At 38.1% G+C, this 24,439-nt stretch overlaps 2 protein-coding genes across 4 annotated transcripts; both read right to left on the bottom strand.

The window, feature by feature from the left end:
* Positions 1-1,787: 1,787 nt before the first annotated feature.
* On the bottom strand, positions 1,788-9,300 carry selenot1a (selenoprotein T, 1a). The gene is made up of 6 exons (XM_034702069.1): positions 9,075-9,300; positions 7,136-7,246; positions 5,577-5,703; positions 3,942-4,029; positions 3,515-3,678; positions 1,788-2,315 (listed from the first exon to the last, which is right to left on the bottom strand). The coding sequence occupies exons 1-5, from the start codon at positions 9,212-9,214 to the stop codon at positions 3,557-3,559; spliced, it is 588 nt and encodes a 195-aa protein (XP_034557960.1). The 5' UTR covers positions 9,215-9,300; the 3' UTR covers positions 1,788-2,315; positions 3,515-3,556.
* Positions 9,301-10,903: 1,603 nt separating this feature from the next.
* kif2c (kinesin family member 2C) lies at positions 10,904-20,079 on the bottom strand. Of its 3 annotated transcripts, none has more exons than XM_034702065.1 (23): positions 20,013-20,079; positions 19,728-19,806; positions 19,538-19,632; positions 18,643-18,744; positions 18,301-18,346; positions 18,175-18,219; positions 16,089-16,235; positions 15,663-15,779; positions 15,234-15,340; positions 15,016-15,111; positions 14,858-14,912; positions 14,573-14,735; positions 14,164-14,254; positions 13,993-14,056; positions 13,748-13,839; positions 13,522-13,664; positions 13,133-13,346; positions 12,813-12,923; positions 12,225-12,292; positions 12,003-12,081; positions 11,826-11,906; positions 11,641-11,734; positions 10,904-11,454 (listed from the first exon to the last, which is right to left on the bottom strand). In XM_034702065.1, exons 2-23 carry the CDS (start codon positions 19,786-19,788, stop codon positions 11,393-11,395), a joined length of 2,133 nt encoding a protein of 710 aa, XP_034557956.1. In that variant the 5' UTR covers positions 19,789-19,806; positions 20,013-20,079; the 3' UTR covers positions 10,904-11,392. The 3 variants fall into 3 exon arrangements, with proteins under 3 accessions (XP_034557956.1, XP_034557958.1, XP_034557959.1); XM_034702067.1 differs by having other exon boundaries at positions 18,184-18,219; positions 20,013-20,078; XM_034702068.1 differs by lacking the exon at positions 18,175-18,219.
* Positions 20,080-24,439: the final 4,360 nt, after the last annotated feature.

The raw sequence follows: 24,439 nt of genomic DNA, 5'->3' as shown, positions 1-24,439 counted from the left end.
GAAATGCCAAACCTTCAGTGAATCTGATACGGGCACAGGAGCTTGAGGTGAGGAAGAAAGTGAGTAATAACAAAAAAAAAAAAGAGTTTTATTAATTTGTTTGGTACCAACATTTTCAACCTGTATTCTTTTATTTTTTAGTTTAGTGTTAGGGTTAGGTAACTGACAATAGTTCCGAACTGATTTACTTTCAGTGTGGGAAATGACTGATATGTAAAATTGGTAAAATATCTGTCATAAAAATGTTCTTTTGATTTTGTTCAGCCCTATTTGTTAATAGGAAGGGGCAGACATTCTAAAGCAGCACTACAGCAATGGCTTGAAGTTTCTTACCGTGTTCCCTGATGGTTCTGCGTGGGTTTTGTATCCACTAATGGCTTTAAACTCTATGTTATCATTGGGATTGATTTCAAGGTTTAGTGTCAAAGTAGCAATGACAAAACTCGAGCTTGAGCACATGACAACACTGTGCAAAATGACAGCTTAAGAAATGATAGGTGGGCGAGATTAAATATATATATATATATATATATATATATATACACACACAGTGGGAGGAAAAGGTATTTAGTCAGCCACTGATTTTGCCAGTTCTCCCACTTAGAAAGATGAGAGAGGTCTGTAATTTTCATCAACTATGAGAGACAAAATGAGAAAAGAAAATCCAGGAAATCACATTGTGGGACTTTTAAAGAGTTTATTTGTAAATTATTTTTATTTTTATTTCTTTATCAATGTTTTTAGTAAATGTAGATAAGTTAACTATTATCCTTTTTCTTTGATAATATTTTGGAATAAAATAACTAATGTGTGCGTTTACACCGCAGGATGATCTTTAACAGAAAAGGTTGTCAGTGTTTGAATGAGGGAGCGAGGGTTCGTCGGTGGAGGTGGGGCAGTCCGAGCCTCACAGTTAAGTAACTCCTAAAACTTTTCGTTCCCAGGCTAAATCTGAAACAAACATGGCCTCATGAATACTGAAGGAGGAACTGTTAGTTAGCAGCCAGGCTCAACATGCAACTGCCTATTCAGCATCTTCACCAAGATTCTGGAAGTCAGTGCTGATGTGATGCGTGAGAGTGAGATTTCATCCACTGATGTCTGGAGGTATTTCTGAGATAGAATACTCAGTGAGACAATAAAAACAGGTCTTATATGGCATTAAACATGCTAACTAGGTGCTGTTGTACAGAGGATGGCTAATACAAATCTGAAACATTTTATTTTTAATTTTGGCACAGTATTTTCAAGTTGCACATTTTAAATAGAATTAAGTGACAAAATAAAAATAAAAGCGGTTTGCTGGTATTGACAATTTGTGAAAAGCAAAGAGGAAAATGAGTCTTAAAGGTAATCTCAGGTGCATGCTAGATTATATCATATGAAATAGAAGCTGCATTAAATATGTCATGCCCCAAATTTCTTGAACCCATAAGTGACTTTCACAATCTCAAGCCCATATAGAGGGCTCTGACTTCCCTCTGATTAGCCTTGTGCTCATGTAATGTTTAGTCTCCCTAAATTAAATTAGTGCAGCTCTTCAGACCCTCCTACACTGTAATAGAGCAGATGGCTTGAAGGTGGACTGTGGCTTGACTTGGACCCTACTTAGTGTCCCAGGTTTCCTTTGCCTAGACTGACCTACACCTTGATGGCACTCGCATAATCCAACCAAATCTCCCATCACTTGAAGTACTTTTTTTTCTCTCCAACTCCTTTAGTTCATGAAGAATTTCTATTTGACACTGTTGCACCACAAAGATAAAACCTCAAAAACAAACCACATCTTCACAGTTAAATAGTTACACGTTTTATTAATCCTCTTTGCTTCCTCCAAGTTATGTTAATATAAAAATTATTCAGAAATCATACCAAGACATCATTTCCCAATGTTATTTTCACAACAGTGATGACAGATTTTAGATGTTGCATTTTCTACATGGCTAAGCTACAATAAGAACAATAAACTTAAATCCTACATATGGCTCAGATATAAATGACACTGTTTTTTTTTTATTCACATAATTCAATTATATGCAACAAGTTAAAGACTATAAGAATCATTGTTAAATCTCTCCATACAGGACCACTTATGTCAACAGAGTGATTTCTGCAGTAGTATGAATTGTAAAAGAAAATAACAGCATGGCCGGCATTGTTGCCATGGATCCCACTCTGGCGTCAGGGGCGGGTTGTCTCTAAGGGGCATGGTGAAGAGTGATGGGGGCATCCAGTCTGTGCTAGCAGTCCTCCTGCCTTCAGCGCAGACCTTCATAAACATCACCTCACAGCCCAGAGAGAAACCTACCTCAAACCTGGAAAGGAAGAGAAAAAAAGAATGATCATTTCAACGAGCCAGGAGTCCAAAACATGATTTAAAGGGGACATATCACGCTTTTTTCATCAATATATATTGGTCTAAGAGGTCCCAAAAACATGTATTTAAAGTTTATGCTCAAAAAAACACTTTGAAATCAGATTTTGGCATGCCTGAAAAGTCCTCTTCTTCATTCCTCATCAGAACACTCTGTTTTCCCTCTGACCACGCCCCCTCCGGAAGTGGATGTGCCTCGGCTCTCCAGCACGTTGATCTAATGTTTACATGTTGGCTGAATATACACGGCTGCTCAGAGATCGCGTTACTTCAACCCTCTGAATCTGATCCTGACGGAGAGGCGCCTGTAGCAGGACCTTTCTGAAGGATTGGTCATAGATTTAGTGTTTCTTGTTGTTTTATTTATCAGTATGTAGACGTGTGTCTTGGTACACAGCTACGAACATGTAGCTATGTGGCTATGCTAACTAGCGCTAGCACTCATCCATGATAAATCATCCACTAGATCTTCAAATCTGCAGACGTGGGGAGTAAAACCGACCTCTGCCAGAAAGGCAGCAGGACCTTTTATGAAGGATTGGTCACAGATTTAGTGTTTCTTGTTGTTTTATTTGTCAGTATGTCGACGTGTGTCTTGGTACACAGCTACAGCTACAGCTACAGCTATGAACATATAGCTATGTGGCTATGCTAATTAGCGCTAGCACTTATCCATGACAAATAAAAATCATCCACTATATCTTCAAATCTGCAGACGTGGGGAGTAAAACCGACCTTTGTGTTTATTAAGAAAGCCTACAACTAGCATGCCTCCCTCCTAAGCTCCTTGTTGGCACATATTTGTGCAGGTAATGAAAAACGGGGGAGGGATTCAGTATTATTTTATACAGTCTATGGGCTGAACAAGCTCCGAGCTCTGACTCCGTTACAGACCGGATATTGTTGTTATGTAACAAAAACACGGAAGTCTGAAACGGCTCGTTTCACACACATTTACAGAAAGGTGTAGAAATCAAAACAGGGGCAGAATGGATTTTTTTCATTCTTGGGGGGTTTGTAGACATGCCAGGGACACATATTTCAGGTAAAGAACCATTAAAAAGTCAATTTTGCATGATATGTCACCTTTAAAACAACTAATTTTTTTTTTTACAGTGCAATGAACACTTGTGTACTTACATGGAGGGGCTTTCAGCTCCAGCCAGTATTCTGAGAGTAGGGTTAGGAGTGGTGTGGTTTTGTGTTCATGTGAACGTTCATCTTCATCTCATTGTCCAGGATTTGCACAAGCTGCTGCATGGAGGGCAGGTGGCCGGATTCTAGTTTTGACCACACTGGCACGTCTATGGACGGACAACACACCAGGATTGTGATTCATGAATTTTGTTCCATGTAAACAGCTTCACACAGTTCCATGTTATGTTACAAAGACAGATGAAGCCATCCCAGTCATTACAGTCGTGATATGAAATCACAAAACATTGATGTTTACTAAACATTGCCACTGTGCAAACACTAACAATAGTGGCAGTCAGCTGAGATGAATCTTAAACAGATAATATTTGATTCAGTCTGTAAATAACACACTGGGGAAAAGTAGACTTACCATTTAATGTGATTTCAAACGCTCCTGTAGACATTAACTGGTTTTCAAGCATATTACTGAGGAAGAACACCATCATGCAAGCATAAATCTGTCGGAAACACATGAGGGACTTGAGTTAAACACATAGACTGTATAAATAATGGGGTATCCGTGATATCACCCATCTGTTTCTGAAGAGCTGTTTTGAGACCAATCGTCAGCGGCGGCAGCCATATTGCTGCTGTTGAGCAATTGTGAGGTAAAGAGGCGGAGTTTGAACCTTCTAGCCGACAGCTACAGTGTTCCTGCCTGTCAATCAAGTCAGCTGTGCTTCTCATTGGAAGACTCATAATCCCAATATCTTCCAAATTTGCTGCGTTAGAAAAAAGTTCACCCGCCCGTACAGTGTGTGGCGATCGAGAAATGAGCTATCCAGACCACACTCGTCTTTTGTACCAAGCTGTAAGCATGTGTATGTGGTTTCCGGTACTTCCGGAGCCAGCCTCAAGCGGATCCTCGATGAACTGCAGTTTTTAGCACTTCCGAATTGGACTATTTTTAGACCAAAGGTTGCCGCTTGGTTAAACAGTACTGCAGAAAAAAATATCTACCACCTTCTTCTTTACTGGTAGTTATTTTTGCAGTTTTCTCAATTGTTCTTATTCATGTAACAATATCAGAACACTATAAGGAAACAGGATGATAGTAATTTCCAGTGAGTAAATGTGAAGGGTTTTTTTGCAAGGTAATTTCAGCCATCCCAGTTCTGCAGTTATTGAAGCCACAGAGAGACAATAGCATTAGAAGGTAAATACTGCCAGAGTGGTTAGTTTATGAATATTTTCCCCCTCTATATATTTCTTCATTGGGATTTTAGCCTAAAAGAAATCCTGTATCACTGCTTCTGTTAGTAATGTTTATATTCACACACAGACATAAAGGCAGCAAAGCTTCAGGGGTGTTTTTCTTGAGCTAGGTTTTGATTGATGTTTATAAAAATGTGAAAACTCAAGACTTGAAACCGTTGTTTCTTACTTTCTGTCTGAGAGACGGTTGGGAACAGACATGTTGTGCATGTGTGGCCTGGACAAAACCTTCTCAAAAACAGCTTTACTTATTGGATAATGGGATTAAGGCAAAGTCAGATTACACAGTGCTGAATGACAAGGCTGGCTACAGTAAATGAGATACGTTTTCTTTTTAAGTCATCTGATTTTGGAATCTGTCACAGAAGCAGCTCCAAATGCACATTCAAAAGCAGGAAACCCTTTAGACTCTGGTCTAGAATAATGCTTTAAGCAGTGATGCTAAAACTACTCTACATCTTATCAGTCTCATCTTTCTGTTCAAATGTGATAGAGTAAGATTGGCCAGTGACTGCAAACATCAGATATTTGCAAACAAAACAGTCTCACTGAGCCTTTGTGACTTAGGGAATAACAGCAAGCAAAACAATACTTAGCAACACAAGCTGTGCACCCTCAATTAACAGCTAATGATATCCCATGGGTCTAAATTGTGCTTGGCAGAGGAAAAACTGTGTTAGAAACAGCCAAACTTTATTTTAGCATCAATGCACTGACAATCTGACTCCATTCATGAACATGTCTCCCATATGATCTGATTTAATGTTCCTACAGTTCCTCTAAGCCTTACCTTGTTTCCCTGACCCCACTCCCAGATGCCTGGGGCTTGCATACCAACAAGGGCGAAAGGGTCCCTGCCAACAATAATCAGCCCGATCAACAGCAGCTTGAACACAGACAGGAAGGAAGAAATGTGTCTGCAGAAAGAAAACAAGAAATTAGATGTTAAAACAATTCATGGCCCTGACATCACAAAACAATGGGATTAATTGAGGTTTAGAATAAAGTATAGTCATATTAAAATCATCTAAAAAGACACAATGCTTATGATTCTACAAGGGAAATCCACAATGCTAAATACTACACTCATCAACATGCAACACAGAGCCTGCATACTGCTTCCCTGTTCTTCCTATCATTCATCTGTAACATGTGGAACAAGTTCAGAACCAGTCTATGAAAGTGAAAGTTACTGCTGAGGAAGCTTTGTGTTTTGAAATCAGAAATGTTGATTTTTTTTTATGCCGAGTTTGGCTAAATGGTTTCCTGACAAATAAAGACCTTAAGCTAAAAGCTTATTGGGTCACCAGGTCAGTAGTTAAATCACGCCTAGCGTAAGGAGGCTACAGTCTGGGTGGCCTGAGTTCAAAACAAACCTGTGTCCCTTTGTTGCAAAGTCGTACCTTAGTCTCTCTTCCAAGCTGCCTACTCTACTCACTGTCCTGCCATTTAAATAGCAGCATTAGGTCACAAGGGGTCACATAGTTTTACAAGGCATATCGATTTCTATTAAAAACAATTGACATATATTGAGACTTTCAAACCATAAACTAAAAAACGTATTTATTCAGTCTGGCTTTTATGTAGGGTTTAAGAATTGTATTACTTACCTTTTATTTTAATATTGATTTAAATGTTGCTTCATTATTTTAGTAATTTTAAGTGTTATCTTATTCTATTTTTATTTTTTTTTTTCATTCATCTACTCAGCTTTATTGATATTTTTAGCCTTAGTTTTATTTTCTACTCCTATCCTTACCCTTTTAAAATCTAGTTTAACTATTTGTATTCTTAATTTTGATGATTTAACTTATTTTAATAACACATTTTATTGTTGGTGTTCATTAGTCTCTATTATATTTTGTTATTTAAATTTGTATTATTATTATTATTATTATTATTTTCCCCTAATATGTCTTGTCATTGTTTTATTTCTGCTTCTTTCTTGTTTTTCAATCGCTGTAAAACACTTTGGGTTGTATTTGATTTGTATGAAAAGGTGCTATATAAATAAAGCTTGATTGATTGATTGATTGACAAAAAGCACGTTCATTTTATAATAATTGCTTTTATCCCATAATTTTATAGAATTTACTTTCTTTTTTTAACTATGGATGACGGTAACCTTTTGCCTCTACCACAATAAATAACATGTTGCACCTTCAGGTCCAAGTTTTTTATTTCCAAGGCTAATCTATTCATCTACATCTTTTAAACTATCCAAACTAAATCTACAGCCAGATAAGGCAGGCTGTGTTTAAATTCATATCCCCCAGTAGAATGAATACTTCTTTCAGGGAGCCACTGTAAAACTGGAAATAATCCAGGCGGACAATCTTTCTCTCTTACCGATATAAGGGTATAGGAAGGTAGTTCTCCCCTTCAATACGGATGTCTGGGTACCGCTGGTACAAGGCCTGCATGTACTCCTCAAACACCCGCTTGTACCCTCAGGAAATGCTGTGTGGGAAAAAAAAAAAAGGACTGTTAGGGAAACAAATACAGAGAACAATTGAAGGAACATGCAGAAACAAAAGAAAGCCACAGTACAAAAATCTCATGTGTAGATTGTTATGATACCCTTGAGATCAGGCACACTTGAAAGCTAACTTCATCTGCACATCAGTTCAGTGGAATTTTTCATGGCAGTGTGAAAGTCAAGCTAGCTGCAGGGTTGCCAGCTTGAAACATTTTGCAGTTTTCTCTCCACTTCTCTATGCTGTTCTGTTTGACCTGTGCTGACATTACCCAAGAGCAACATTTGCATTGCAAATTATTATTTTAACGTCTTCTTTACTTATCAATCAAGTTTTATTTATATAGCACCTTTCATACAAATCATATGCAACCCAAAGTGCTTCACAGCCATTGAAAAACAAGAAAGAAGCAAAAATAAAACAATGGCAAGACATATTAGGGGAAAATAAAAATAATAAAAATAATAAAAATAAAAGAGACTAATGCACACCAACAATAAAATATGTGTAATTAAATAAAAATTTAAGAATAGAAAAATAGTTAAAATATTTAAATAAAAAGATTTAAAAGGGTAAGGATAAGAATTTAAAATAAAACTAAGGCTAAAAATATTAATAAAACTGAGTAGATAAATAAAATAAATAAATGAATGAATAAAGAAAAATAGAAGAAAACAGTTAAAATTACTAAAATATTAAAGCAACATTTAAGTCAATATTACAGTAAAGAGGTAAGTAATAAAATTATCATTATGTCAAGCATCCATGTGCAATAACCTTTAAATATCAAGTGACGTCTAAGTGCTTTACAGCGATTGAAAAACAAGAAAGAAGCAGAAATAAAACAATGGCTGGACATATTAGGGGAAAATAATAATAATAACAATAATAATAATAATAATAATAAAAATTTAAATAACAAAATATAATGGAGACTTAACACCAACTATAAAATATGTGCTATTAGAATAAGTTAAATCAACAAAGTTAAGAATACAAATAGTTAAACTAGATTTTAAAAGGGTAAGGATAGGAGTTGAAAATAAAACTAAGGCTAAAAATATCAATAAAACTGAGTAGATAAATAAATAAATGAATGAAAAAACAAATAAAAATAGAATAAGATAACAGTTAAAATTACTAAAATATTAAAGCAACATTTAAGTCAATATTCCAGTTAAAAGGCAAGTAATACAATTATCATTATGTCAAGCATCCACGTGCAATAACCTGTAAATATCAAGTGACATCTAAAAGTAAAATATGACGTCTGAATTTGCCTTTAATTTGGGGTGATTTGAGGCAAAGTGAGCAATACACTTCTCCTGAGAAGGGGCTCTTTAATGGGATTTAAACTGTCGGCACAAGTACAAAGCAGGATTTAATCTAACCAGAGGACACGAGGTAAGGCACGTTTGTGAACAATGTATGTTTAGATAGGTCATAATCAAAGTGCTCTACATAAGAAACATTACATTGGGGTGTAATTTTGGCTTCAAAGAAACAGGAGCTGCCCAAATGTATAATTATTTTGCATGAACTCACATTTTTGACAGCGGAAGAGGAGACATGTTTTTGACTAAGCGTTCAAGGAAACTCAAAATCAGGAACTTCCACAGATTATCTCCCCGGTTCATTTGGACTATGGTTGTGTAATATGGCCAATGAATAACTCCTCATGTTACATGTTAACGCGTTCACTGCCTTCGGGTTAGTTAGCCAGCTTCATCGATTTTCGGCCTACGATGTTGTTAGCCGGGGAAGTGAGCTAGCTTTGCAATGACTCGCCAGAATTTTGCTTATTTGCTTACCAGATTTGAAACTTCAGCAGAGGTCCCGTGGCAAACTGCATTTTCATCTTCTTTACGCCGCTGCTGTCTCCAGACGAGGCGTAACACAGAGACATGACCCCCAAGACGAGGAGAGTAAACCGTGACCACTTCATCGCCATCCGTTCCGGGGTTTGTTTCCTCACTCACTACAGACGGAGGGAGGTTATGGTTAATCTGGACACCTCGTTAGGTTCCTCCTTTTCCTTCGGTGTTACAACTCTGTTTCAATTCAGCCGCAGCGCCCCCCACTGGTGTGGCTGTTCAACCGACCTCAGTGCCACCTTTTTTTATCAAGATTCAGGTATGTCATGTTGTATATATTGTGCTGCCGAAATTACATCGACATAAATAAAAGATGTCGAAAAAAATCACAACCTTTAAAAGTATTTATTTAAGTTCAAATACAATAATTATAAAATAATAATGATGATTATTTTGTTTATAAAGTACGGAAGAAGATTAGGGACACTTTAAAAAAAAAAAGGCCAATAAATATATTTTTTATTATCATTATTATTATGAGAAAAAATCAGGACTCTGAGATTAAAGTCAGAATTCAGAGGAAAAAGTCAGAATTCTTAGATTAAAATCAGAATGTCAGAAAAAAAACCTTCAAAATTCTGTGAAAAAAGTCAAAGTTCTGATTTTAATCTCATAATTCTGAATTTAATCTCAGAATTCTGACTTAAATCTCAGAATTCTGACATTTTTAAAATAAATCATAAAAATAGAAAATATATATTGGCCCTAATCCTCTTCTGTATATATGACATCATCAGAAGAGATGTTGAAACTTATTCTAAGAATTTTTGTCTGTCTAGACTGTCTAGATCAGGGCTCCCAAACTTTTCAGCCTGCGATCCCCAAAATATAGGTGCCAAAGACTCACGACCCCCACTGTCCCTCAAAGTTATTTAATGTGGCTTCATTTAGCTGGTCTGCAGAAAAATTTAATTTAGGAGTCATCAGGCAAGAAGAAAGGCAGAAAACTCATTACACTTTCAAGGTTTTATTTCAAGTTTAGCTACTATTTTTGTTTATATTTTTTACTATAATGGTTAAAATGTACTATATTTAGATAACTTTAAAAAAAAAAAAACCCAACATTCTAGAAGACATCTCACGACCCCGAGGGGGTCCCGACCCACACTTTGGGAACCCCTGGTCTAGATGAAATTTGGGAGATGTATTCAACGGTCACACCAGTCACATGAAATTTTAACTCTGATGTTTACAACAACTTGGCTGTTTTTTTAAACAGATGAAAACCTGACACACTTATTTGACAACAGAGTATTTTCTCTCTCATTCCCACCTGTGGAGCAGGCATGGGATCTTGTACTTTCAGATCAGCGTAAATCCAGAATGTCTGTACTCAGTTTTAATATGAGCATGTTCTCATGATACATTTCAGCATTATAATTGGGTCAGTAACACTAGGCTTCATAGTGAAACAAGTTTTAGGTCTTGTGAACACTTGCATCTGAAGCGAGAAAGTGAGTTTTGGGTGACTCCAGACATTTTTCCACTTTTTTGTTTGACTTGCCAAGGTCTATTAAATTTAGAATCTATTTTGGTACTTACATTAAACTTGAAATAATAGATTGCTCTGATAGATTTACACATATTTTGAATCATTTTAGAAGTATATATTTAATTACAATGGAATGATGTTTCAATTTCTATAAGTCATGTTTTGTCCGATTTCAAATATCCATCTGTAATTCCTTTCATACATTTTATTCACTTTGATCTCTTGTAGAGCTCATTTCAGATAGGAGAGCAGTGAAGAACACAGTTCAAAGTTGAAAAGTGCATAAAAGAGGATTTATTTACTGCACAAGTCAATGTTCTTCAATTCAAATTCAAACTGGTAGTAAAGCTAAACTGCAATAGCCAGTAAACAATGAACTAAAATGCAACCTGGTTAAAGTTTGACATTTAACTAATAGAAACCATGTTTATTTTGCTATAATAAGAAAGTCCTAAGAGCTTCATTGATTTTTTTATTAGTGCTTATAAAGAACTGACAAGATTTTCATAAGCACTGGTTAATGTCTGAATGCAACAAAATCAGTGTTTGATGTGATTATTAACACAGAGTCTAAGATACATGTGGTGAATAAGCATCTTATAACCTATAAAACTTTCTCTTTAGACTATTTTTTACAAGTTAGTGTAAGGATACATTTTATTTATTTGAGTAACCAAAATTACAATAAAACCAAAGGGAACCACGTTGAAACATAGGTCAATAGACAAAAAGCATTCATCCAGGTTAGTTTGTCAGGTTTGACTCAGTGGTTCATCCTTGCCATTCTCTCCGTATTCACAGAAGACTGCAGAGCTGACACCAAGTCTGTGTGAAGGACAAATGAAAGCAAATATTTCAGGAAAAGCACCAACATTCAGTCCTCCCCAACAATTGTACATAAACTCTGAATGGTAAAGTAACATGGCTATGATTATTGTCAACAAATATTGGCATTTATACTTTCAGGTTTGTAAGTAAGACAACTCAAATGAAAGGTTGCTTTGTACAAACCCATCAACTTTTGGGAATGTTCCACCAGATCCTGAACTCCATCCTCAATGTTGTACGAGACTTGCTCCATTGCCTTGACCAGTTCATTTGACCTCTGAGAAACAAAGTCATGTAAGTATAAGGACTTAATAAGGCTTAGAAAATACTTGGTACTTTATAAGGAAGTGCAGTGTTCAGAAAACTACCTGCAGCTCTACGTAAACTTTCTCCTCCAGCTCTGCCACCTGAGATATGGCATCATACACACTGGTATCCACAGCAGATTCCTACAAGAAACCAAGGTGAATTGAAATATTTAAATGAAGCATGACTATAAAAAAATAACACATCCAAATTATGATGTTGATCTTGTGCAGTCTGACCTCCTCTGTGGAACTCTCCATCGGCTCTTGACATTTAGCTGGGGCACTGACTTTGGAGTTTCCATTCAGTTCCTTCACTCTGCACAAAAAGTTCAAAAACATCTTCCTTCAATGACATTCTTTAAAACAGTATGAAGTCAATATTTCCATTAAAGAAACAGAGATAAAAAAAAAAAAGAATCAGCTTGAAATGAAGATAAACTTCTGCAGCATGAAATTTACCTGTCAGCATAACGTAGGGTGTTCATTGTGTATTCACATGAAGCCATGCCTGGAGACACCATGGCAATCTGTGGAATAAGAAAAAGAAACATAGGTACATAAAAAAAGGTACATTAATTCCAGTTCAAATACATTATATATCAGCTGAATACAAAAACATGTTGAGCCTGAATATAATTTAACATCAAACCACAGATGTAGGCTTCTAGGTTTGAAAAAAGGTCAGACTGAAGCTCTATTTTTCCACCCTGGCCAATTTTAAAATAAAACATATCCCTATCCCTGATAAAAAAAGAGGGTTGGCAGGTCTTACATGTTAACGTAATTATTATTTAATGTCAAATATATGCATCTTGTCTTTCATTTTTATGTTCAAATAGGGCAGCTCTGTTATCCATCCATTCTTAAAAAGGTACAGTATTTCATTTTTAATCAAGCCTGTTCCATGAAATACTACACTGTACATTTAAAAAGCATTAACACCATAATTTGAGCTTTTTTTTGCATACATCTGTGGTATCCACTTAAGTGTCATTAGACAACAATACACTGCATGACAGACAGAGACAGTTCAGTGATTGAACACACCATGCAGGTCCTTGACTTCTCTCCAATGAATGAATCCCTGAGGACCTTGGTTAACGTGCTCATCCTGAAAGGAATGTGATCACTGTTCATTCCCAGAGAGCGAATGCACTCCTATAGAACACAAGAGAGGACATATAGGCATTATTTACTTTGATCGTGACAACATTGAGTGCCATGCAGGCTTATTATTTTTCTGATTATGTAAATGAGCTGAGCTGCAAGAGAGATTGCATCTGAAGTGAGACGACATTTCTGGCTCTGCAGCTAAAGCCAACCAAATAAATGATCTGTGCATACAGTCACAGCAAGCATTGTTTTACCTTTAGAGCCAGCAGGCTGCGGTTAATCTCTGCAGTCTCCACCAAAGTGCTTCGGTCATTGCTGCTGACATCTGTTCCACGCTCATTGCCAGCCAAGTCCACCAATGAGAATTTCCCGTGGAGAGTGGAGGCCCGGTCATTGCGTCGTAAGACAATCTGGAGGATGGCATGAGAGCGGGAGGAGTTGGCATTGGCCGAGGTCTGGCCTGATGTTCTGGAGAAAACAGAAGTAAAGGAAAATAAGCCAAGTTTTATTTATTGTATTTATCTTTCCTCAAACATACTATGACATGGAGATTCCTTATTTCTATACCAGAAGTTGCACCTAAAATACTGATTAGAAACGATAATAAATATATATATTTTGTCCACATTATCCACATATGTACCTGGATGAGCTGCCCATCTGTATCATCTTAATCACCTCCTCTGCTGAGGACACGTAAACCTCTTCCAGCCCCACCACCTGAACCTGCTGTCTCTCATCCTCCAGAACCCGGAGCTTTGCCTTATTGTTCAGCAGGTCGTACACCTAGATCAAACATTCATTTGAGTGTAAGTTGATATTTCAGTCAAATGTTGCCAATGTGTTCACAGGAGAGAAGTTTCTCTTACTTTTCCATTGTAAATCTCAAAGAAACTGACGTAGGCAGAGAGTTCCATGTTAGCATATCTCCGATGGTTGAGATTAGTGAAAACATCCTGGGCTAAGAGAGAGGAAAAAAGAGAAGATTCAGAGTTCTCTTTCAAGAGGTAAGATGATCTATAAAGTAAAGCAAAGGCACGATGTGAAAGCACCAAAAACGCTCTCTTCTGATTTAAAGCTCATAGAGAACCACTAAGGATGTTTCTAGTCCTACCTGCTAAAGCGTAGATTCCTTTGGCACTATTCTGCTGCTTCCCTGAGAAATCACCTCCCATTGTCTAGGAGAAAATTTTTTTAACAATTAACATGAAAAAGAGCAAAATTCACCTTAACAAAAATACTTGTTCAAAACAATTCACCATGACACAGCTAAGCAGGGACTTACATGAGTCTTCCCACTTCCTGTCTGTCCATAGGCAAAACATGTTGCCATGCTCCCTTCAAAAATTGACTGCACCAAGGGTTTGGCTGTGAACCTAAAAAAAAAAGGGAAAATCTATCAGGAATTTTGCTCTTCTAAACTAAGAAAACATGTCAGAGAAATACTTGCAACATTTTAATTTCTAGACTGATTGCTAAATTATTACTACTATCTTTACAGCCAAAAAGTTAAGGAGAAACTAAAACCCTGGATGCATGAAGATACCTTGAGTTCTGATATTTTCATCTCAGAATTAAAAAAGGGTATCTTAATGTGTTAGTAAATATAAAATAAGATGGGGACATTTACAAATATATAAAACATACAGTTATATCCCCTTGTTGCAAACTGAAAGAAACATCTGGGTCATTACTTGTAGACTAAGTTGTTGTTGGAGGTTTCATCGAAGGAGTAGTCAAAGTGAAAGATTTGATTGTCCAAGTACTTGGTGAGGTCCACCTTCTGTTTTGGCTCGTGAATGAGCAAAGAACCTCTTCCAGGCACAGACACCACGTCTATCTCCTTCTTATTCATCTCTGGAAAACACATGAAAGTCTGCAGTTAAAAAAAAAGACACATTTTTGCAGAGTGCCATGACTTCCTCCTATTTATACAGATGATGCAGAGTAAAGGATGTTAGTCATCAGTCGCACAATACCTTGCTTGTTAAGGGGCCGCTTGCGAACACACACACAGATCCTTTGAGGTTCAACCTGTGAGATCACAAATTTTGTTCAAGTGCTGTAATTTTGGGCTATGAGCAAACACTAGCATAGACTTACATACAGACACAGGGTTATTAAAGTCCAAACTTACACAGTCAGTGGTTGACATGGGGATTATTTCCATGGTCTCTCGGAAGTCTTGGATCATCTCGTAAAACTTCTGGTTTGGTCGAGAAATATCGCCAAACTAAGAGGATATCAAGACGAATCAAATATAACTGGAAAAGGAAGTTTTCTTTTTTCATAAAGTTCTTACCTTGCTACACTTTTCTGATTCACAAAAGATAGACTGAAGAAAAATATCCTCACCTTTCCCTTCTTTGTGTGCATCTCAGAGGGCTTCATGACACAGGAGATTCTTTTGTTGCCTTTGTTCAGTTCTTGGGGAGCCACAGATTTTCTTCTAACCAAAGAGCCTTGAGATGATGAACACTTTGTTAGTGGTTAATAAATGTAGTTTCGTCCCATCTCATGATTAGGATCCAACATTTAAATCACAAAATAGTCCATAAACATTTATATTCACACATGTTGCTGTGTAGCTTTTTGTGCATTTTTGAGTAGTTTATGTAGTCAGTACTTTTACTTTTGTGTTTTCTATGGGAAGTATTTGTACTTTGCTTAAAGTGGAAATTCACTTCACATACACAATATATTCAGCCTTTCTGTATACAAAATGTGTCTAGACTAGAGAGCATTATTGTGACAAAGTCAGGCCACTGTAAATCGCTCACTGACTTTTAACTGCAGGCGGAGGAGGCATCCTCTCAGGTTCATCATTCTCCTTTACTGACTCGCGTGGCAGCGACTGTGCTGCTTGGGTCTCATTTCTTCTACGCTGCCGACTGGGATTGGCTGAAAGAGACAGGAGGATGCTCTTGGGTTTATAAACATGACAAATATTTTAAATCAGAATATATCAGAAAGTGCATTAAAAGATTAAGTGTAATCAGACATACAAAGTCTATTCTAAATGAATACAACCGCTTTCCATACCCAGTCCCGCACCTTGTGATACTATTACCAATGAGTCATTGACTCTTCACAATGTCAAAGTGAAATACATGCGGTACAGGCAAGGACACATACTGGTAATTATCTCGCACTTCTATAACACCACCAAATTGTAAACGTCTTTCAGTGGCGTATGACATCATTACCCACCAGAGCTTGAGAGGACTGATGGAGGGGGGAGATCTGGGTGGACTGTCTCCGTGCTTGGATGAGAAGTCTCAATGGTGGCGACTGATGCTCGAACAGGGGCTGGAGGTTGGAACATACAAGTCTGCCTGGTCTGAGACCGGTTGACAACTGTAAACAAGTAAACAAAATCAAAGAGCTGTAAAGATAAACTCAACAGTGCTCTAGTTTGAAAGATCAAGAGTGATCACAATAACAAGTGATTCATTCCATCATGACACAAGATCCTATAGAAGGCCAAGGAAACAGAACAAACAAAACAGAGCCAGCAGAGATTAACACCAGTTAAGACAAGTGCAAGTGCAGCAGGTGATTAAAAATTACAGCAGGACAACACATATTTGAGTATAATACTAAGGCGTTTTTCGACCGGAGGAACTTTACCTCGAAACTAAGGACTTAACCCCTGAACTACGTGCGTTTCGACCGGTGGACCCAGGGTCCAAATTTAGTTCAGGGGTAGATAATCTCCCCCCTAAAAAGACACTGCTAAGGGGGTAGTACTTTTCAAAAGGTCCTGGGGCTTTTGGGGGGCAGGGCCTGCAATGCTGAACGTGTCTGATTGGTAGAATAAACGCAGTGTTTTTATTCCGCCTGCAATAACATCACACACGTGTGATTCACTTTATTTCTCTTTCTTTAATTTGTTCTCTCTTTTTTTGTGTGTGTACTTTTCAAAAAAAAGAAGAAGCTGTGATTCCCTTGATTTGGCAGCTTGTAGCAGAAGTCTTCTCTCAGCCCTCCGCGAAAGTGTCTCTCCCAGTGTTGCAATTTTAAAAGTGACCCTGTAAACTGGAGACCTTCAGCTGAGCGTAACAATGTTTGTGGAGTTTACACAAGTGTTGAAACACAGAGGGAGTTCTTGTGAATGCAAACTAGTTTAATAGTTATTAAGATTTCAAAATATCCTCATCAGATAAGTATTTAATGATCGTCTAAAGAAGTTTATGGAGGGACACATCTGGCTGAAAGTCTGCAGACAACAGGGTCGCTGTTTAAACAAAAAAAAACGTCCGATCTCCGTCATGGCTTTTTGAGTTAAAAATGATTTCAAAGCAGTGTTGAAACGGCTTTGCTGCTGGCGTTTATCTCCTCACACGTGTTGATTCAGTGAATCCATCTGTGATATAATACAGCACGATCATCAACAGCATGAGCGGAGTCTCTTCCATGCAACTGTTGTGTTGCTCATAATGATACCTGCCTGTCCGTCTGCTAGATTATGATTTTATTAATTGCACAATTAGTGGCCAAGTCAGCAAATGTGGATTTAAGTGGAATTCACACCTTTATCCCATGACCAAAAAGTGGGCCTCATTCACCAACTATTCTTAAGAACTAAATTGTTCTTAAAACTCACTTACGAAGTTTTTAAGAAGATTCTGACATTTACCAAAATGTTCTCATCTGGGATTTATCCAGCTCAGAACAAAATCCCAAAAACACTCAAACACACATTTGAGTGCTGACATGTCAGAGTAAAATTTTTGGTTATATATATATTTGTCCTTCATTTAGCACCTTTATATAATTAGATAACGACATGATTTAATCAACTTTTATTTAAATCATGCAATGTTTAGTTTGAACTGCAAAAATCATTAATATGCAATCAGCACTCAGGAATATTAATTTTTTTTTTTAATCAGTATTAGCTTTACTGGCCAGATATAGACCTACAAAAATGAAACATGAAATATTAACCCTAAACTGTCAGATGTCAATAATTTTACAGCAACAGCTTCATCATAAAGTCACTGTCTAAAAGTGAACGAACGAGTGATATCAGCGTATATATGTTTATATTCACTACTGAGGCTATAAAATACAATGAAAAAGAATCAGCTTCCTGTGTTTCACTGCAAACAGCACTACCTCCGTTTCAGATCTACTAAATCAACTTTTTAATTCGAGGCCAGTGTGCAATCAGTTTAATTTAATTTGCACCTTCTTGAGAAAAAAAAAAAAGGTAAGAAAAATCTTAAGACAATGTTGGTGATTAAGGCCCAGTGATTAGAGTATTTCACTTTACAAAGAGGAACATGCATGCCTTGCCAACCTGATTCTTCAGTCTTGGTGACTGTTGGAGCAGAAGCTTTGGGAAGGAGATAAGCCATTAGGAGAAACTATTAACGGCAAAGCAATCTAAAATAAACAGACCACCACATTTACTCACAAGAGGGAGGGGCAGGAATCCTGGATGAGCGCAGTCGACCCTCATACTGCAAGGCAAACATAGGGAGAGGAGAAATTATTCATTTACATTAACATCCCTTTTCATGCAGGACTTTTGTTCCGTCCAAAATCAAAAGATAAGGACAATATTCTCGCAAGTTTGAAATGTAACAGTCTATACTTTGTACCACTGAACTTCCCTCTTGCTATGTTGGAAAAAAAAGATCCAGTTTAATGATGTGGTGTAGACAAGACGAGAAAGCAGCCCAGACAGGGCTTTTTGATAATTTTGTGAGGTTGAAAATTGTGTAACCTTATGACGTATGAAGTAGGGAACACTCACCTTATCAGGCATAGGGAGAGGCGGATCAGCAGGTTTATTGGTTACAGCGTTAACAAGGTCCAAAAGCTCTGGATTTTGAGTACACAACTCAGTCACGTCCACCTGATTCACAAAAACATCCAGCCATAAGGAAAATACACACAACGTGTAACTTGGATGTCAACAATCTTAAAACAAAAAAGTGCATGGGACATTTGAAAGGCATCATGAACAGACGTTGTAGATCCGGTTGAGATTCATAATTACTTTTTAGAGCACTAAAAGATGATCCAATTAGCAGTAAAGTATATATAAACTTGTCACAGTAGGAACAGTGGATCCACAATCTTTGAAAGGAGCCACATATTGTACGTGTGCTTACCATACATGTGCATGGTGCGCTCCATCACTACTAGCACTACACAACACTGTCCAGCAAGCAAACTGTTCATGCTGGAGCTGGGGTCCAAAATAGTCAAGTTTACCTCCTTCGTTATTATAATCTATCTGTTCTTTTGCAGTAAACATTACACTGTGTCAGGTGAATGGGTAACCTGTGTGTTTGGTGTGTTAGCAGCAGGTTTCGGGGCTTAAAGAGTAAAATATTCGTCCCACTATGAGACTCATCATGTCAAAAATAAAACAGCTGTTTTTGTTCAAAGATGGTTCATTAATTGTGAACATTTTCAGAATGTACTTGTACTTTTTTGCACTAAAACAAAAAGGGAAACATTTGAAGTTTTCATTATTTATAAGTTATTATGTTTGATTTTACTGGTCCGGCCCACTTCAGATTAACTTGGGCTGTATGTGGCCCCTGAACTGAAATGGGTTTGACACCCCTGTTGTAGATGAAGATTCAGTTAATTGATTAGTAACGTCACTAATGCATTTTCATTTTGTCTGATATACTGACCTCCTTCCCTCGGCACGTCTTCCTCTCAACCCACTCGACCATAACAGTGGACCGAACGGCATCCACGGACTTGACTGTAGCCGAATGCACCCGACCTTGTTTACAAAGACACAAACAGCTCGTCAACATCAACTATTGGAAATGATAGTATATGAGGTTTAAGCAACAACTGATAGGAAAAACAGCTCACCGTCACTTCGACTGATTTGGACAGAGAGTCCAACAAGGACTCTAGACAGATGGTTCTCCATTTTGGCTCTTTCTCTGTCCTGAAAGTAAAGGTAGGTATCAAAAGTCAGGTAACGTTTGCGTTAAGAAACGAACTGCTAACTAACAACTTCGCAGTGATCACGATAAAACAAACACGTTATCACTTGAGTAATGGAATACAATATAAGTAATGCAACAGTCAATGTACTTTTAGTAGTTTAATTATTTGTTTTTATCCTCTATCTAACAACAAAATCTCACTTACCAAGCGATGTACAAGATTCAACGCCGCCCAATATTTAAACTGGTTTACTTCCGGTTTTAAGGGATCTGATTGGTGATTCCTTCTTCTTCTACGGCTTTAAAAAAAAAATCAAATCCAAATGTGCATTATACTGCCATCTCCTGGTCATGTGATAAACTCTTCATATTTAAGATAAGATCAAATATTACTTTATTGATTATATTATATTATATTATATTATATTACATTATATTATATTATATTATATTATATTACATTACATTATATTATATTATATTATATTATATTATATTATATTATATTATATTATATTATATTATATTATATTATAATTTAATATATATATTATATTCAGTTCAGGGAATTCAGTCGTAGAAATAATAATAATAATACATTTTATTTAGAAGCGCCTTTCAAAGCACTCAATGTCACTTTACAGACAGATTAAAACACAATACATAAAAACAACGTGATGAAATAAATAAAAACAAGCAGAGTTACATCAAGTTAAAATGAGGCAGTGCAATCAGACAAGGAATGCAGTTTGAAATAGGTGAGTTTTAAGTTTGGATTTGAACAGGGGTAGTGAGTCGGAGTTATGTCAGGTGGGAGTGAGTTCCAGAGTTGGGGAGCAGAGCGACTGAAAGCTCTGCTCCCCATGGTGCTGAGACGGGCAGAGGGCACAGAGAGGAGGAGGGAGGAGGAAGACCTGAGGGAGCGAGAGGTGGTGACAATGTGGAGGAGATCAGACAGATACGGAGGGGAGAGGTTGTGAATGGCCTTGAATGTGTACAGGAGGATTTTAAAATTAATTCTGAGTTTGACCGGGAGCCAGTGAAGCTGCTGGAGGATGGGGGTGATGTGGTGAAAGGAAGGGGTTCTGGTAATGATGCGGGCTGCAGAGATTTGGACCAGCTGAAGTTTATGGAGGGATTTGTGAGGGACACTGAAGAGGAGTGAATTACAATAATCGATACGGGAGGTGACGAGGCTGTGGACCGGGATAGCAGTGGTGTGAGGGGTGAGAGAGGGGTGGAGACGGTTGATGTTGCAGAGATGGAAGTATGCAGACCGGGTTATGTTATTGATATGAGAGTTGAAAGAAAGTGAGCTGTCGAGGATGACACCCAGACTCTTTACCTGAGGGGAGGGGGAAACTGTTGAGCTGTCTATGGTGAGGGAGAAACTGTCGGCTTTGGATAGGGTGGATTTAGTACCTATGAGGAGGAGTTCTGTTTTATTGCTGTTGAGTTGAAGGAAGTTGGAGGTGAACCAGGATTTGATCTCAGAGAGGCAGAGGGTGAGGGAGGAGGGTGGGAGAGTGGAGTCGGGTTTACTGGAAATGTAGAGCTGGGTGTCATCCGCGAAGCAGTGAAAGTGAATGCCAAATTTGCTGAAGATATTGCCAAGTGGGAGAAGGTAGGTAATGAAGAGGAGGGGCCCCAGGACAGAGCTCTGGGGCACACCTGAAGTGACGGGGGAGGGTTGTGAAGTGAAGGATTTGAGTTGGATGAACTGAGTGCGGCCTGTGAGGTAGGAGTGAAACCAGTGCAGGGGGGTGTTAGTGATGCCTATGGAGGAGTCTATTGAGGAGGATGGGGTGAGAAATGGTGTCGAAGGCCGCACTCAGATTGAGGAGGATAAGGATGGAGATTAAACCGGAGTCAGCTGCCATGAGGAGGTCGTTGGTGATCTTGAGGAGGGCTGTTTCTGTGCTGTGGCGGGGAGGAGTGAGGAGTGGATAATGGCTGATATGAGGGGGGAGCAGAGGGGGGAGGCAGGATTTGACCAGGACTGTGGGGAGGGGATCGAGCTGGCATGAGGAGGGCTTGGACTTGGTGATGACGTCAGAGATTACTGAAGGATGAGGGAGTTCAAAGGTGGAAAGTGATTGACAAGGGGGAAGAAATTCAGAGGAGGGGAGGGGGGTGGAAGAGGAGGCCAGGTGCTGATGGATTTTGTTGACCTTTTGATTAAAAAACAGAAGGAGAGAGTAACATGTGTCTGAGGAGTATAGGTGGGGGGGCAGGGAGTCGGGAGGTTGAATTATGCTGTTAAGTACTGAGAAGAGAGTTCACAAGAGAGTTGTTGCTGCAACCCAGACATAAGTACAAGTATCAAGAAAAAGTTCCAATTAGTAAAATAGTCAGTGGTCAGTGTGGTGCAGGAGCATGGAGGTGGGCATAAAGGAGCACCTGAAGCGTTTAATCCTACAATACGTTGCCTGAACGAGCTCCCCATCAGCCACAGCTCATCTGCGAGAGGGTGAGAGGGGTTGTCCAGGATGGCTCGCAGTTTTTCCATCAACCTCCTCTCAGCCAGTGACTCCAGACTGTCCAGTTCTAGGCCACCCACAGAGCGGGCCTTCTTTACCAGCTTGTTGAGCTTGCTGACCTCACCTGTCTTGATGCCTCAACCCCAGCAGCAGGCCACAGCATTTGATAAGATTTGAAAGACTTGGAACCAAATAGAGTGATTGACAACAAATCTAAAATAATTTGTAAAATAGAAATGCTGATTATGACCTCCTGAAATTGGAATCAGAGTCAGATTTACTGTCAACTTATTTTTTCTTTCAATTTGCCTTACACTGCTAGTGTAAATAGAAATCATACAATAAATAAATTAGAATTAGATCATTAAAATTTAGAAACGTTTACCATGTAGATAAATGAAGGAATGTATAACTATTAGCCAAAAAACCCTAAAAAATACATTTTATTTTATTAAAAAAAAATGTGTAATAGGTGGTCAGCTGTGGAGCAGGAAAAATTATACCTTTATTGAGCTTATTGCAATATCAGTTATTTCAACTGATTAATCTTATAATGTAATCTGACTTTATGAAATGTTCCGGTTCACTTTCTTATGTTAACAAATTATTTAGATTATATTAAAAAAAAAAAGGTGTTAAAAAATAAAACAATACGCTGGCACAATACACAATAAACAGAATTGAATTGAATTCAGCACACCAAAGGCTCTTCCTAAAAGGGCAAGTTGCACAGCTGAGGTCAGCGACTACATTTTCAGGAGGGTAGATCAGTCACTTCTTGAAGGATACTCACTTTCAACATCATGATGATACGAGCACTTGCGTTTCTAAGCAAGGCAATGCTTTCAAGTGTGGTCCAACTAGGCAGTACAGTTACAGGCTGTCAAGAATTCAGCTGCCTACGTAACAGGGTTTGATATCTTCCTGTATATTTCAGTTTCTTTTATGATATAATTACACAATGTATAAATGGCAATCGTTAAAATATTACTTGTAGGACCTCGGGACACTTGAAGTTGTGTGTTTTGGTTTTGATCATAGACTGTATAAAATGGACGTAATCTCGCTCGGCTCGAAGTGAGGCTGCCACAAAAACTGCTCCTCCTAGTGGCTGGCTGCAGCATAGGTCAAAATCTCCGTCTCCCCCATTCATTTGAATGGGGCTGCGGTCAAACTTTAAAAAATAAATACACGTCGTGCGAACACTTCTCTCATTCGTTTGCTGTGGGGATATGCAGTTAGTATTTGACTGTTTTGTGTTCAAGGCCTCTTTTTTCTGAAAAGTTTATTTTTCGTTAGTTATTAGAGTTTAAAAAACGGGGTTTTACTTCCGGGTTTGCTTTGATTGGCAGCTGCCGTAGAGAGGAACTCTGTAGGACCGCGGGACGGTACGCTGTAGGGCGGAGCTCGTTACCGTGGAAACAGACAAATTCTCTACTGCGCAGACTCTGGCTGCAGAAAATGTACAAGATGTCAGTGTTCTGGAACAGGATATTTTGGCTTCAAAAGCGCACAATAGGAAAAGGCGGAGGATAGCAACTTCTCTGTATTTCTCAGACCGACACAGAAAAGTGGCACCTCCTTGTGGCGCTACCTGGTATTGCAGCAGTATTTCAACATTTAGATTCTGACTGTGACACTATTATTTATAATTTGTACCCTAAGATTGTATGATGTGTTTTAGTATCTTTAGGTATTCTGATTTCATTTACATCTCACACAAAGACTTGTTTTATTTTTACAGAGCTAGCCAACTTGCACAGCAAATTAAGCTAATTTATGTGCACTTTTTTCCAGGTAACGGTCGTAATAAGTTTAGTTTTATGCCATGTACTTTATAACCTGCCCCTTTCGTATGTTTTCCTTGTGGGAGAAGAGCTGGAGCAGGCTGTGCCTGTACATGGAGGTCCTGTTTGTGTCTTTGAGCCAGATTAACCACAGCTATCCAGTGAACTACCACTCTCTTTTGCCTTCAGGTCAAAGGTACGCAGTCATCTGTGAAAAGAAATGGTTTATCCCAGTTGCCATAAAATATCTCTATCAACAGTGAATTTTAAAGTCAGCCTGATACCTCATACTGTACATTGCACTTGTCTATTGTTACATTGAGAACTAGGTGCCTTCCCTTTTATTTTATAGTAATTTGTTGTGT

The sequence above is a fragment of the Notolabrus celidotus genome, chromosome 15 (assembly GCF_009762535.1).
Source record: "Notolabrus celidotus isolate fNotCel1 chromosome 15, fNotCel1.pri, whole genome shotgun sequence".
Lineage (NCBI taxonomy): Eukaryota > Metazoa > Chordata > Actinopteri > Labriformes > Labridae > Notolabrus > Notolabrus celidotus.
The sequence above is the reverse complement of the archived record's forward strand: the minus strand, read 5'-3'. Positions and strand labels throughout refer to the sequence as shown.